This window comes from Rutilus rutilus, assembly GCF_951802725.1.
Source record: "Rutilus rutilus genome assembly, chromosome: 1".
NCBI lineage: Eukaryota > Metazoa > Chordata > Actinopteri > Cypriniformes > Leuciscidae > Rutilus > Rutilus rutilus.
The window spans coordinates 14,907,762-14,920,928 of record NC_140209.1 but is presented as its reverse complement, the minus strand read 5'-3'; the positions used below and the strand labels follow the sequence as shown (position 1 = coordinate 14,920,928).

At 36.3% G+C, this 13,167-nt stretch overlaps 1 protein-coding gene across 1 annotated transcript; it reads right to left on the bottom strand.

The window, feature by feature from the left end:
* Positions 1-371: 371 nt before the first annotated feature.
* Positions 372-11,525, bottom strand: LOC311304211 (uncharacterized protein; the record flags this gene model as incomplete). The annotated part of the gene is made up of 2 exons (XM_084431104.1): positions 11,388-11,525; positions 372-1,963 (listed from the first exon to the last, which is right to left on the bottom strand). The coding sequence occupies exons 1-2, from the start codon at positions 11,443-11,445 to the stop codon at positions 372-374; spliced, it is 1,650 nt and encodes a 549-aa protein (XP_084287230.1). The 5' UTR covers positions 11,446-11,525.
* Between the last annotated feature and the right edge of the window lie 1,642 nt (positions 11,526-13,167).

Below are 13,167 nucleotides of genomic sequence, written 5' to 3'. Positions count from 1 at the left end.
CAGTAGATGTGAAGTCCACAGTAGTCGATTGTCGAGTTCATGCAGTTAGTTACCTATATCACAGGCGTGAACTCGACAATTGACTACTATGGACTTCGACCGAAAACAGGAAATAAATACAGGTATAAGCGCTACATTTGTCTATTTCTGCCACAATACCATGGTTACAGTTAGCATTACTACATTAAATCCACAGGGAATATTGGTGATGGACTTTTAAAAGCCTTATAATTTAAAACTTCATGAACTTGTTTGTTCAAGGCTCAATGTTTCTCCTGGCTTCCAAATCAGTGCCCATGATTTACTCACCCTCAAGTCATCCTAGGTGTATATTACTATATATTGCTGTTTAGAACATGAAAATAAACTACTCACCGTGATCTCAGACTGGGTTTATGTGGTTTCTCCACTGCATGGATCTTCATGTGTCTCTTCAGGGGAGTTTTAAAAGAGAAACTCTCTCCACACTGATCACACGTGTGCGGCTTCTCTCTGCTGTGGATCATCTCATGTTTTTTCAAAGATGATAACACAGTGAATCTCTTTTCACAGCGTGAACACTTGTAAGGTTTTTCTCCAGTGTGGATCCTCTCATGTTTTTTATGATCTGATGAACAAATGAATCTCTTTTCACAGTGTGAACACTTGTAATGTTTTTCTCCAGTGTGGATCCTCTCATGTGTTTTTAGATGTGATGACTGACTGAATCTCTTGTCACAGTGTGAACACTTGTAAGGTTTTTCTCCAGTGTGAATTCTCTGGTGCAGTTTTAAATCGTTCGCTGTAATAAAAGTCTTCTCACACTCAAAGCACATGTACTCTCTCACACCAGTGTGTCTTTTCTGATGTGTATGTAAAGTTTGCAGCTGTGAAAAACTCTTTCCACACACAGAACATGAATGTGGCTTCTCCTTCGTATGAACTGTCAGGTGTCTCTTCAGCTCTGATGCACATATAAATGGTTTGCCGCATTGATCACATGAGAACGGCTTCTCTCCGGTGTGGATCCTCATGTGAACCTTAAGGTGTGAAGATCGACTGAAACTTTTCCCACACTGATCACATGCATACGGCTTCTCTCCGGTGTGAACTCTCATGTGAACATCAAGATCATGTTTGCATATGAAATTGTTTCCACACTGATGGCATACATGCGGCTTCTCTCCAGTGTGGATCATCATGTGTATCTTCAGGTTACTTTTAAAAGAGAAACTCTTTCCACACTGATCACATGCAAGTGACTTCTCTCCAGTGTGGATCCTCTCATGTGTTTTCAGATTTGATGATCGATTGAATCTCTTGTCACAGTGTGAACACTTGTAAGGTTTTTCTCCAGTGTGGATCATCTCATGGGTTTTCAGACTTATTAAATGATTGAATCTCTTGTCACAGTGTGAACACTTGTAAGGTTTTTCTCCAGTGTGAATTCTCTGGTGCAGTTTTAAATCGCTCGCTGTAATAAAAGTCTTCTCACACTCAAAGCACATGTACTCTCTCACACCAGTGTGTCTTTTCTGATGTCTTTGTAAATGTTGCCGCAATGAAAAACTCTTTCCACACACAGAACATGAATGTGGCTTCTCCTTCGTATGAACTGTCAGGTGTATCTTCAGCTTTGATGAACAGAGAAATGCTTTTCCACACCGATCACATGAGAATGGTTTCTCTCCGGTGTGGATCTTCATGTGACGCGCAAGATTTTGTTTACATGAGAATCTCTTTCCACACCGATCACATGTGAACGGCTTCTCTCCGGTGTGGATCCTCATGTGAGCATCAAGATTACGCTTGCGTGTGTAACTCTTTCCACACTGAGTGCAGGTGAAAGATTTCTTGGCTCTTCTAATCTTTAAAAATGTCTTTTTAGTCTTTGAGCGACTCAAAGTTTTTTCTCCAGGTTTGACATGAAGTTCCTCCTCCACTTCACTCAGTTCTTCACTCTCCTCGCTCTCTTCCATCAGGTCTGAAATCAAAGAAAAAAATATTAAATTTAATGTTCAGTACATCAAAATAATTCAAAGAGAGAAATATAAAGTGAAAGGACATGAAAGTGAGCCCTGATGTAATAGTAGAAAGTAGACAACTGTTATAAAATATTATGATAATTTGATGCCTTTTTATAAATTGATTATATGTCCTTGAAACTGTCCACGAATAAGGTAAATGTATCTAAGGCACGAATCCCATGTTTCTTTAGCAAGAACTATTACAAATTTTTGATAAATGAAACAATTATCTAACATGATATTAACATTAAAATATACAATACTGCCATATTGGTAACACTTTACAATAAGGTTCATTAGTTACTGTAACATTAGTTAATAAAAATACAGCTGTTCATTGTTTGTTCATGTCAGTTCACGGTACATTAATGTTTGAATGATTTTAATAAAGTATTAGTGTAAGAACTGATTTTCCTGCTAAAACAAATCTCATCCTGCAATAAAGCCATAAAATGCACCCTGGACAGCAGATAGCAAAGACAGAGCACAGAACCTCTTCCTGCCCAAACTTATCTCCTTGTCCCCTTGTTTGACTTCAACTCATCCCCCCTCTCCTTCCTCAAGGCACTGAAAGTTCATTAAGATTGTCTATATATCGCATATGATGTATCTTGTGAATATGTTGTTTTTTTCCTTTTCATGTCTGGTATCATATTTAAGTGTCGCAGTGTGATTGGTAAAATGGTCTTAATTTCATTGCAGCAAAAGATTGAGAACTTAGGAGAATCCTGTTTCTCCTCTCTGGCTGATATCTCTTTACGATATCTCCTGAAACCAGGTGCTACCCCCTGGGGTACATGGATTGGCCCAAACAACTCTAAACAACATTTGTATAACCCCTTTTGTTCAGGGGCCGTATTCACAAAGAATTTTAAGGCTAAAAGTAGCTCCTAACTGGAAAATTTAGGAGCAACTCCTAAAAATAACGGGCGTGTCACTCGTAACTAATTCACGAAGCATTTTAGCTCTAAAAGTAGCACCTAAGCCTGGGACAGCTTAAAAGAAGTCGAGGGATACTCTCTTTGGGAAAAGAAAGGTCTGAAATGCTTTGAAGATCTTTTCATTAATGATGTGTTCGCAAGTTTTTCTGAATTATCTTCATCTTTTAATTTGCTTCCTTCTCACCTATTTCGTTATTTTCAAATTAGGCACTGTGCTTCCTCTCTGTTCTCCGGGTTTCCCTCTCTGCCTACAAAGTCTACATGGGAAGAGGCTTTTAAACTGAATCCTCACATGGGGGGGATTATCTCAAAGATATATGCAATTATCTTGTCAAAAGATAATGCTCACAACATCAAAACTATCAGGGCTTGGGAAGAGGAACTTGAATTAGAGTTTGAAGATGACTACTGGAGTAGAGTATTAGACAATGTACGTACCACTACTTCGTGTGCTAGGCTTAGTTTTATACAATTTAAAACTATTCATAGAGCTCATCTTTCGAAGACAAAACTTTCTAAAATGTATCCCAATGTTTCAGATTTGTGTGATAAATGTAAACTTTCACCATGTAACCTCAGCCATATGTTTGTATTGTGTCCCAAGTTACAAAACTTTTGGAATTCTTTCTTTAAAATAGTTTCTGATGTCCTAGGGGTCAAGTTAGCGGTTTGCCTTTTGATTGCAACCTTTGGAGTTCCTTCTCGGTGTCAGCCTTTAAGCCGTAGACAGGCCGATGCCGTAGCTTTCGCATCTCTCCTCGCTAGGCGCAGAATACTGTTATCTTGGACCTCCCCACAACCCCCTTCTATTTCAGTTTGGCTCAAAGATTTGGTCTTTTTTTTGAAACTTGAAAAATTAAGTACAATATCAGAGGTAGGGGAGATTCTTTTGGCAAAAAATGGCAAAAATTTATTACATTCTTTAATGACTTACCAACCTTAGACGTGGATTGAATGGGGGTTTATATATGTGTCATCTCAGTTTTGTATGTATCTTTGCCTGTATGTAGATATACATTAATGTATGCACATATGTATTTTATTTTTTTTAATTTTTATTTTTATTATTATTATTATTATTTTTTATTATTATTATTTTTTTATTATTATTATTATTATTTTTTTATTTTTTTTTGATCTTCAGATGTCCTGTTTATCAGATTGGGGATTGCTTTGTTGGGGCTGGGTAGGGTTGTTTATGGCGGGTGGGGTGGTATAAAATGTAAAAATGCAGTTTGCAACAATAAAAATTCTATGACAAAAAAGAAGTCGAGGGGACTCCTAACTCACTAAGACCTATTCACAAACCGCTTTTTGTGGCATTTCACGTTGCGATGTTTTGAAATGCGTACGCGGCGGCTACAGGAGCTTCCAATCGCGAGGGAACAATTTTGCATTGTAGGCATAACTAGAGATGCAATAACGCCACCAACAACAACCGAAACTAGGCTACTCATTGCATGTAAACTAATTGTAATGTTTCATTGTGAATCAAATTAAAATGTTCTTCTCTTAGGCAGAGGCATATAGTGACAGATTAATTCAATAATATTGCAAATATATTGCATCAATCCATATGTTTCATTAGGCTACTAGGCTATTTGTTTTGCCTTACTCTTTATTCATTTAGGCTATTTATTCAGTTATTCATCATCTTCCGTCCTTCGCAATACTTGTGTAGCGCACGCATTCTCAGACTTGTCACTCATCATCATAGGGGAGGTGTTTGGAATCATTCCCGCGTTATCAAGGTGGTCACTCCAGTCAAGCTCGTGCATGAGTAATGACGTCATCCATAGCAACGAAGACTCACTCTTAATTTAGGAGTTGTCATTTTTCTATACTAAGAGTAGGTCTGAAAGGCGTTGTGAATAACTTTTAAGAGAAAACTCCTAGCTAAAATCTTTTACTGCGATTTAGGAGTACTCCTAGTGGTAAGATAAAATGCTTTGTGAATATGGCCCCTGATCTAGTACTTAAGGCGAGGTGACAGTAGGGTTGCCAACCGTTCCGTATAATACGGAATCGTTCCGTATTTGACACATAAAAGTCTTGTTCCGTATTGAACTGATACGGAACGCACTTTGTTCCGTATTTTTTAAAATAAATTCAGTGCACTAAAATAGTCTAAATGTTTAGTTTTTAAAAAGCTGGCTATGTCTATTTTGATGTTTCTGCGCAAGTTCAGCAGACAGTGGTTCGAGTTTGTTTCCGATCAGAGCTCGTGAGCGGAGAGCGCATTTCTGAATACCCCGCTCCGCTCACTCTCCGCAGGGTCGCTCGCTCAATCCAGAATGGCCTGCTGGTTCGGAAACATGTGGAATAAGGGCTGCCTTCGACTAATTTTTTTTTCTAGTCGACTTGTAGTTGTTCATTTAAGCCATTTGTGGACAAATCGCCCCTTTATATTAATTTAATTAGGCTACTTAAATAGGCTGGTACAGAATAATAAGCGTTATGACCGCATGCACGCATAAAGCTTGCCACAAAGAACCGGTTAAAGTAATGATTATGAATGTGTCTAAATTAGCAAGGAGACATTTATTTGTTTAGTAATAAACTGGTGTTTTCTGTGTCGCTGCAAAGAGAAATGCACATTTCATATGGATAATCAGAGAGTAGCCTATTTATTTTGAATAGCCTATTATGGTTTGAATATTTTAGTTTAAAAGTAGACATTTCAAGCTTTAATAGATAGTCAATATTTCTCAAATCTGTGAGGCACAAGCTGAGTTTCGGCGCCCTCCAGTTCACGTAAAATGCAAGTTGTGCTGCATGGCGCCTTATTACATTGCCTGCTATATATTTGCTTCTTATTTAATAAATACGGGCAATTTGTTGATAAAACATTGATCAAAATTAAGATACAATTTATACAAAACGAAAATCTTTTAAAAAGAGTTTTCTACAAAACAAAACTTAATGAAGTTGTCAAAATAATGTTTTACCAAAAACAGCGCCGCAGGAGGGCGCCAGCGCCTCTGCCTCTCAGCGCCTCTGCCTCGCGAGTGGATGATAGCCCTGAAGACGCCTAGCAATGGTATACCTTTAGTGGTAGTATACCTTTAGTTAAGTTATATCTTAAGAGTCTTCGTAGCGCGCTAAGAGTAACGTTATCGGAAAATGCAGCCCAGGTATGATGCGTAATGGAGATTCCAAAGCGCTCTTCTTTGGTCAGAACCATGGAGAGCGATCGTGGATATAGGTCGTCCTATGCACCGAAACTTTTATGTATTTTAATGTCTTAAATATATATATATATATATATATATATATTGTTGTGAACTAAAAAAATCAAGTTCTAAAATACTGTTAGACTTTTTACTTGTAATTGCTATTTATTGAGATGGGATGACACACAAATTATGCCTATTGATTAAATATGCTATCATGACTTGTTAGAGTTTAACATTTTCTGTTAATCAAAAATGTATTTAATTTTAAGTTCTGTTAATGTAAAAAACAATTTGATGACGTATAAACGGCCCCTAGTTTCCTTGCGCATGTTTAGACGAGTGTGGCCACAGCTGAAACTCGCTGAAGCGGAATGTGGTGAATGGTAAGTCATTTTATGCTTACACATATTCACATTCGCTCAGGATTTTGTTGATGATAGCCTACTGTAACCGAATACCGAAATCTGGAAGTCCTTACTCTGAAATTTGAGCTGTGTTGATAGTATATGTTAGGCCTAGCTCAGCAAACACAGAACGTTGGCACAACGTAGCCAACCTTCTAACAACGTTTTAACAACATGGCCAAAAGGTTGCTATAACTACGTTGTGTAGTGAAGGTTGTTACAGCGTTGTCACAATGTTGACATTAAACCACCGTTCAGGGCCATTGCTTAAGGTTGAGCCTATAGGGTATCTTGACAACCACTGGACTACATAATGTACTCGTCACTGCCCTGAAGCGGGAAAATCAGCCTTTTAAATTCCAACCACCTGTTGTTGGGCTCATTGTGTTCTCATTCATCGAGCCAGGATACTCGAGTATTGCGTTTAGCCTACCTCAGCTATCAAACACAACCTACAGCTTTAATTTCTAATGTGATTAATAGCATCGCTCGCACTGTTTAGTTTTTCGTTTGATTTTTCCGCTATTTAGTCTCATTCGTTTCTTTGCTCCTCTGGATTTGTGGATATGTTTCCCCGGTGACACCTACTCGGCTACTGTCTGTCATACAGACCCGGTTTTGTTCATTAAATGTTCTGATCTGCCTTTGCTTTTTATGTTTTATTTATTATACTTAAAATAAATTTGAATATTCGTTTATTTCTTTTTTTTCTTATTTTTTTCACAAATGTAGGCTATGACTTGGAAGTGCAATTTGATTATATGCAGTTTTAATAAAGTTGAATTAACGAAACCTTCTGTCATTTTTACTCTTCAAAGTGTAGGCTACACTTGCAGGTGTTGATAGCCCCATTAAATAATAATAATATAGATAAACAATAAACGATAAAAACTATATACTTTTTTAACAAAATACACCATATAAAAATATTGTAAAAACGTCGTCTCTCAGTTGCTGAATGTCGCGCAACAACGTTGCTACAGCCCTGTCGCGTCTTACAATTCTACGTTGTTACAATGTTGCGAGCACGTAGACAGCGACGTTGCCATAGCAGAAACGCAACGTGCCAGAGACGTTGCCACAATGGAAATGTGTTTGCTGGGAGTCTGCGTACCGAGGTAAAGTTAGCTAGTAGCTGTAGCCTGTCACTGATTGCGTAGCTACACTATTTGTTTAGATACTTTGCTCAAAACCAGTCGAAGTTATGTAGGGCCCTATGAACTCCGTTTTAGTTTTCCAAATTTCATTTTATTGTTTTATTGCCTGAGCATGTTACTGAGAGAACAGGCAGAGAGAGAGAGAGAGAGAGAGAGAGAGACCTCAGGCCGCACGCGCGCACTCTCACAGTCTTCAAACTGTCTTGCTCTCCCTCCTTCCCTCCCTCGCTCGCTCGCGCGCGCAAATTAACGTTAATCAAAATTGATATTACAAAATCAATAGAGAATTGACACGGTGGTAATAGGTCGGAAGACCGAAGTTTCACGTGAAGCATTCAGAGATTTTTTCCCTGAGTTACCGCTGCGCTGGGTGTGAATTGTACTAAAATAACGTTGCCTTATCTTCTCTGAAAAGCGTTGCACACATTCAGCTGCATATACCACACTTTAAAGGGGGGGGGGGTACCATGGTGTTTCATGTATTCAGAGTTGTTTACAGTGTTAAAGAGATGGATTCTCATGTTAAACATGGGCAAAGTTTAAAAAAATATTTTGGAAGAATAACGGAGAATTTCTGTGCTGAAAATCTTACTTCCGGGTTGGTACAAGTTTCGGCTGTGTGATTGTGATTGTGATTGTTCGGCTGTGTGATGTGATTTTTTATCGTGGATCTAATGACGTAGATCAGAGTGGAACTCCTTATATGAGCATTTTCTCTCAGATTTCTGTCTTTTGCTGGAAATCAAGCACTACCGCTTGACTCTATCTGTCTATGTTTGACAGATGTGTCAAAACACATCTGTTTAGCTATGCATTTAATGAATGAGCACTGTGCCAATGTTCGTCCGACTGTTTGAACTGTACTGTATTTTCTGTACTGTTTTAATTATTCTTATTCTTTTTATTATTTTAATTTCTTCTATGTAAAGCACTTTGAATTGCCACTGTGTATGAAATGTGCTATATAAATAAACTTGCCTTGCCTTGCCTTGCCTTGCCTATAGCTCCGCCTCCAGGACCTCGGCTTTTTCCGGAGAGAATCGGAAAGCTGTATTTTTCTTTTATAAATTTAATAAAACTAAACACTTTTTTGAGATATTAAGGATGCACTACTACTCTATAGGTACTCAAGAGATTAGGTGAAACTGTGCATGTTATGTACCCTTTAAATAAACGAACAAAACGAACATCGAGTGATTAAATGTTTTCTGTGTTCAAACTTCACAGAGGCAATTTATGAGATCAATGTAGATCGGAAGAGAACAAAAAAGTGTTAGAGGAGAACAAAAAAGCTGATTTTTATTGACAGATTGTCACACAGCCAATGATATTGTTAACAGTGTGTGCGCGCCTGTCCAATGACAATGTAGTGACCATACATTTCACTTGAATGTTTGATTTGAAGTGATAAGTACACACAAGTTAATTTCTAAGAAAATGTATGCTTTACGTTGTATTAGAAAGGACAGTAATTGTAATACAGTTCATTTAAATGTTTTGAAAGGGAAATATATTAACCCTCTGGGCTTCTTCGCCCGAAAACGGGCGAAAACTTGAACGTTTCGAATTGTTTAATTTTTTTGCTTCATCGGATGGGGGTGAAACTTGGTGACTTTTGTTTTATTACCTACATGAACACACAAAAAAATCAAGGAGATGATTCTGATATGTTAAAGGGTCGTAAAAAAAAAAAGTCACACTTAGCTTCCTCCCGCCCGAAAACGGGCGACATAGGAAATGAATGGGAAATACGAAAAAATAGGAAAACTCAGAGAAACTTTTGGTGGTACAAGCTACAGATCAGCCACTGTGCTGAAAAAAAGTGTACAGCAATGAAGGGGTGACACTCTAAAACATCAAGAGTGCAAATAAGACACACTCCCCCACACACACACACACCCACACACACACACACACACACACACACACACACACACACACACACACAGAGAAATTAACTGGTAAGACTGAAACAGCAAATTTTGCCCCAAACTATATAAAAATTATATAATCATAATAACTCCAAAATTATAGCAAGGAGAGTCAAAAGGTAGGTATCGTTTGAAAGAACTCTTTTTAAATTTTTTTAAAATATAAATTACATTACATTTGGACATTGTCCTGCCAAGAAACAGCGGATAAAAGACAATATATATATATAATTTTTATTATGATTTTGCATATCTTTCTTATTTGTCATGGAATAACTCAGGAAGGAAATAAGGTAGGAGGAAAATTCTTTTTTAGTGAAGTCCCCCTACATGTTAGCTGCATCTGGATAAAAAAAAATAATTTTTGGATAAAGGAATCAAAAGTTACAGCATTTGGAAAAGAGACAGCCTTTTTGTACAGTCTTTGACACCCCCTCATGGGCAATTTTTTCTCCATGAAGAATATCTTGTCATAAAAGCAATAGATTATGTTAATTTTGGGCTCATTTTAATTGTAATAATATGTTGTAAAAAATGAAGTGCCATTTTCAATTATCTGAGAATGTTTCATGAGCTGTATGATGTTTTTGACACATTGCAGTACATTATTTTATAGATTATGAAAAAAAAGAAATTCTATTTATCAGCAAATAACTCAGCAATACTTAAGAGTTTTTCAAAGTGGATACATTCACTGTAAAGTTCAGACTCTAAGCTTTCAAATGACATCAACTTTGTGTTAATCAAGGCAAGATTTTTAAAAAATATGGTAAAGAATATTTTCGCAGCTAGGTGGCGCCTGCTGGCGGTACACTCGGTTTTAGAGGGATTACTCAGCACTCGTTAGGAGTTAATAAATGTTAAATGTTAAATAAATGTTTGTGTTGTTCCATTCAGTGTAGTAATAATTTTTTTTTTCTTTCCGAATGGGAATAAGTCAAATAAATAAATAAAAAAGCTACAGGCCGCCTATAGGCGGTTATAGGACATGACACAAATTAATACATTTTGAAGCCACTAGATGGCGATCTTCTCACTTGAATTTTTTTTTTTTTTTAGGCCTGCACTCTATTTTGATGTGAAATGTTGCATTTATTGAAAAATAAAATAAATAAAATAAAAATATATATATTAATTCTAATGGAAAAAATAGCTCATAAAAATTATATAATTAATGCAAAGTATCATAAAAAATTAAAAAAATTCTAAATAATAATCAGAAAACATTATAGAACAAAAATATATTTGATTGGTTATCCTGGGAAAAAGTAAAGTAAAATTTTAAGGCTTCGCCCGTTTTCGGCGGGAGGAAGCTAAGTGTGACTATTTTACGAAGAAGCCCAGAGGGTTAAAAGATGAATGTTACATTGTAGCCTATGTTTAAAAGAGTAATCAACTTCAAATCAAATCAAAAGGGCTCAACTTAACTCTTGAAGAGATCAACTTAATTATTAAGTTCATGTTACTTAGAAATGTGTTTTATTGTGGCCAAAAAACTTCTTCACCTAACTTAAAACATTATGTTGGATCAACTTAATTACTTGCATTCATGTTGAAAATTATTAAGTTCATGTTACTTAGAAATGCGTTTTATTTTATTACCTAAAAGGTAATTCACCGTACTCAAAATATCGCTTTGAATTAATGTAATTCTGCCAGCAGTCTTAACGTAAAAATTCTAGTGGAAAACGTTAACATATTTTTTTTTTTTTGTTGACCCAATGTTTTATTTTTTAGAGTGCATCATGAATGAATGAAGAATAAACACCAACCTCTTTGTTCTTCAGGATCTTCAGTGTGTTTCATTCTGCAGGGTTCTGGATCACTCATGTTCTCACTGTCCTCTTTAATAAACTCAGTCTTTGCAGATTTCAGCTCTTCCTGATGCTCTGATGCTCGTCTTCACTTGTAGCTGTGATGGGAATTTGCAGCATTTATTGGAGAATTGCAGAGGGAGGAGCTTCACTGATGATTTCATTGCTGTGGGAGGAGCTTCACTTATGATGTGATTGACATGGGAGGGGCTTCAATTTTGGTAAATTTTAGTGGGAGGAGCTGATCAGCCCAAACTAAAAAAAAATATATCAGTTAATGAGTTTGTTTTTTATACTTATTGGTAAAAGAATATCAATAACGTAATGAAATTATTCTGAATGTAAATAATGGTAAGAAAAACAGTTCAAAAAAGCATAAACAGAAATAAACATAGGCTACATAGTAACCATCAAATCCCCTCAGTCTGCTGACACCAATGAAATGAGCTTTACAGTGTCAATTTACAGGAGATCTGAAGACATCAGCATAATAAATGAGGTGAAAACAGGAACTATTGTCATGAAATAAAGAGTGTTTTCAGCAGATCTGTTAATATTGATGAGCCTCAGACTATCAACACTCATTCAACAAGCCATTCAGGATCATCAGCAGCTCATCTCACTTTATTCTGAGTGTTTGCTGTTAGAAACACATTATTTGAGTCAGGATACATGATAAAAGCCTGTTAAACTGAAAGACAATACTGTTATTTCTCACACTATGACATGGATAAAAAATCAATAACACAAAAACAATGACACTCATCTTCCTCAACCACTACAGATAAATACAGCAGCATAATCTCCAAATTAATCTAAATATAGCTAGTTTGATCTTATGATAACTATATTAATCACTATACACACAGTAGTTAGATCATTAAAATAATAAAGCACAGAATTTATATATATATTTATATGCACAGAAATTGAAAATTATCATACAACTATCCAAATAGTTATGGGAACTAAGGGAATAGTTATGTTCCAAAGAGTTGCACTATTGTTACTCTATTCATATTTATTAGTATTAATTTAATGTCTCACGTGGCTCATTATAGGCTCAATGTAAAGCATTTAACAGTCTCTGTTCCAGAATGACACTTGATTTTTGATTTATTTGATTTTCAATTAATTTATATGAGATTGATTCCCATATCAATTCCCCTCACTGATCTCAAACTAACTTTGACATCTGACTTGACGAGACAATCACACAAACGAACACAAAATCGCTCAGGTCGAAATATAGTGAAAACAAAAATAGTGAAACAAAGTTAGGGATATGAAAAAGACTACAAAATAAAAAAGGAGATAAATTGCCGTTGAAAAGAACAACTAAAAGTAGAAGTTAAAGGAACTACACAGTAATCCTAGCAGTGAGAAGAGCGCTGATAAGAAACTGGGATAGGGAGATAGTTCCTGACAGACTTATGGGCAAGTGAAAACAGCCGATCGCCTCCTGCTTCAGAAATAGCTAAAGAAAAGAGGGATGGTTAAAGTCAGGAAAACTGAATAATATGAAGCAATCATAAGTAGGTTATGAATTTATGAGAAGAATAAAGAGAGAGAAAAAAAATAAAACTATTAAAAATCAGAAATAAAGAGACTAAAGAGAATGCTGTAAACAATAAAAAAGTCAGCGAGCAATAAAGCTCTTAAACTCAGAAATATCTGAGAACTAGGAGAGAAGCAAAGCAGAGAAAGGATGATAGAAGGAGACCTTTGACTTCTGTTA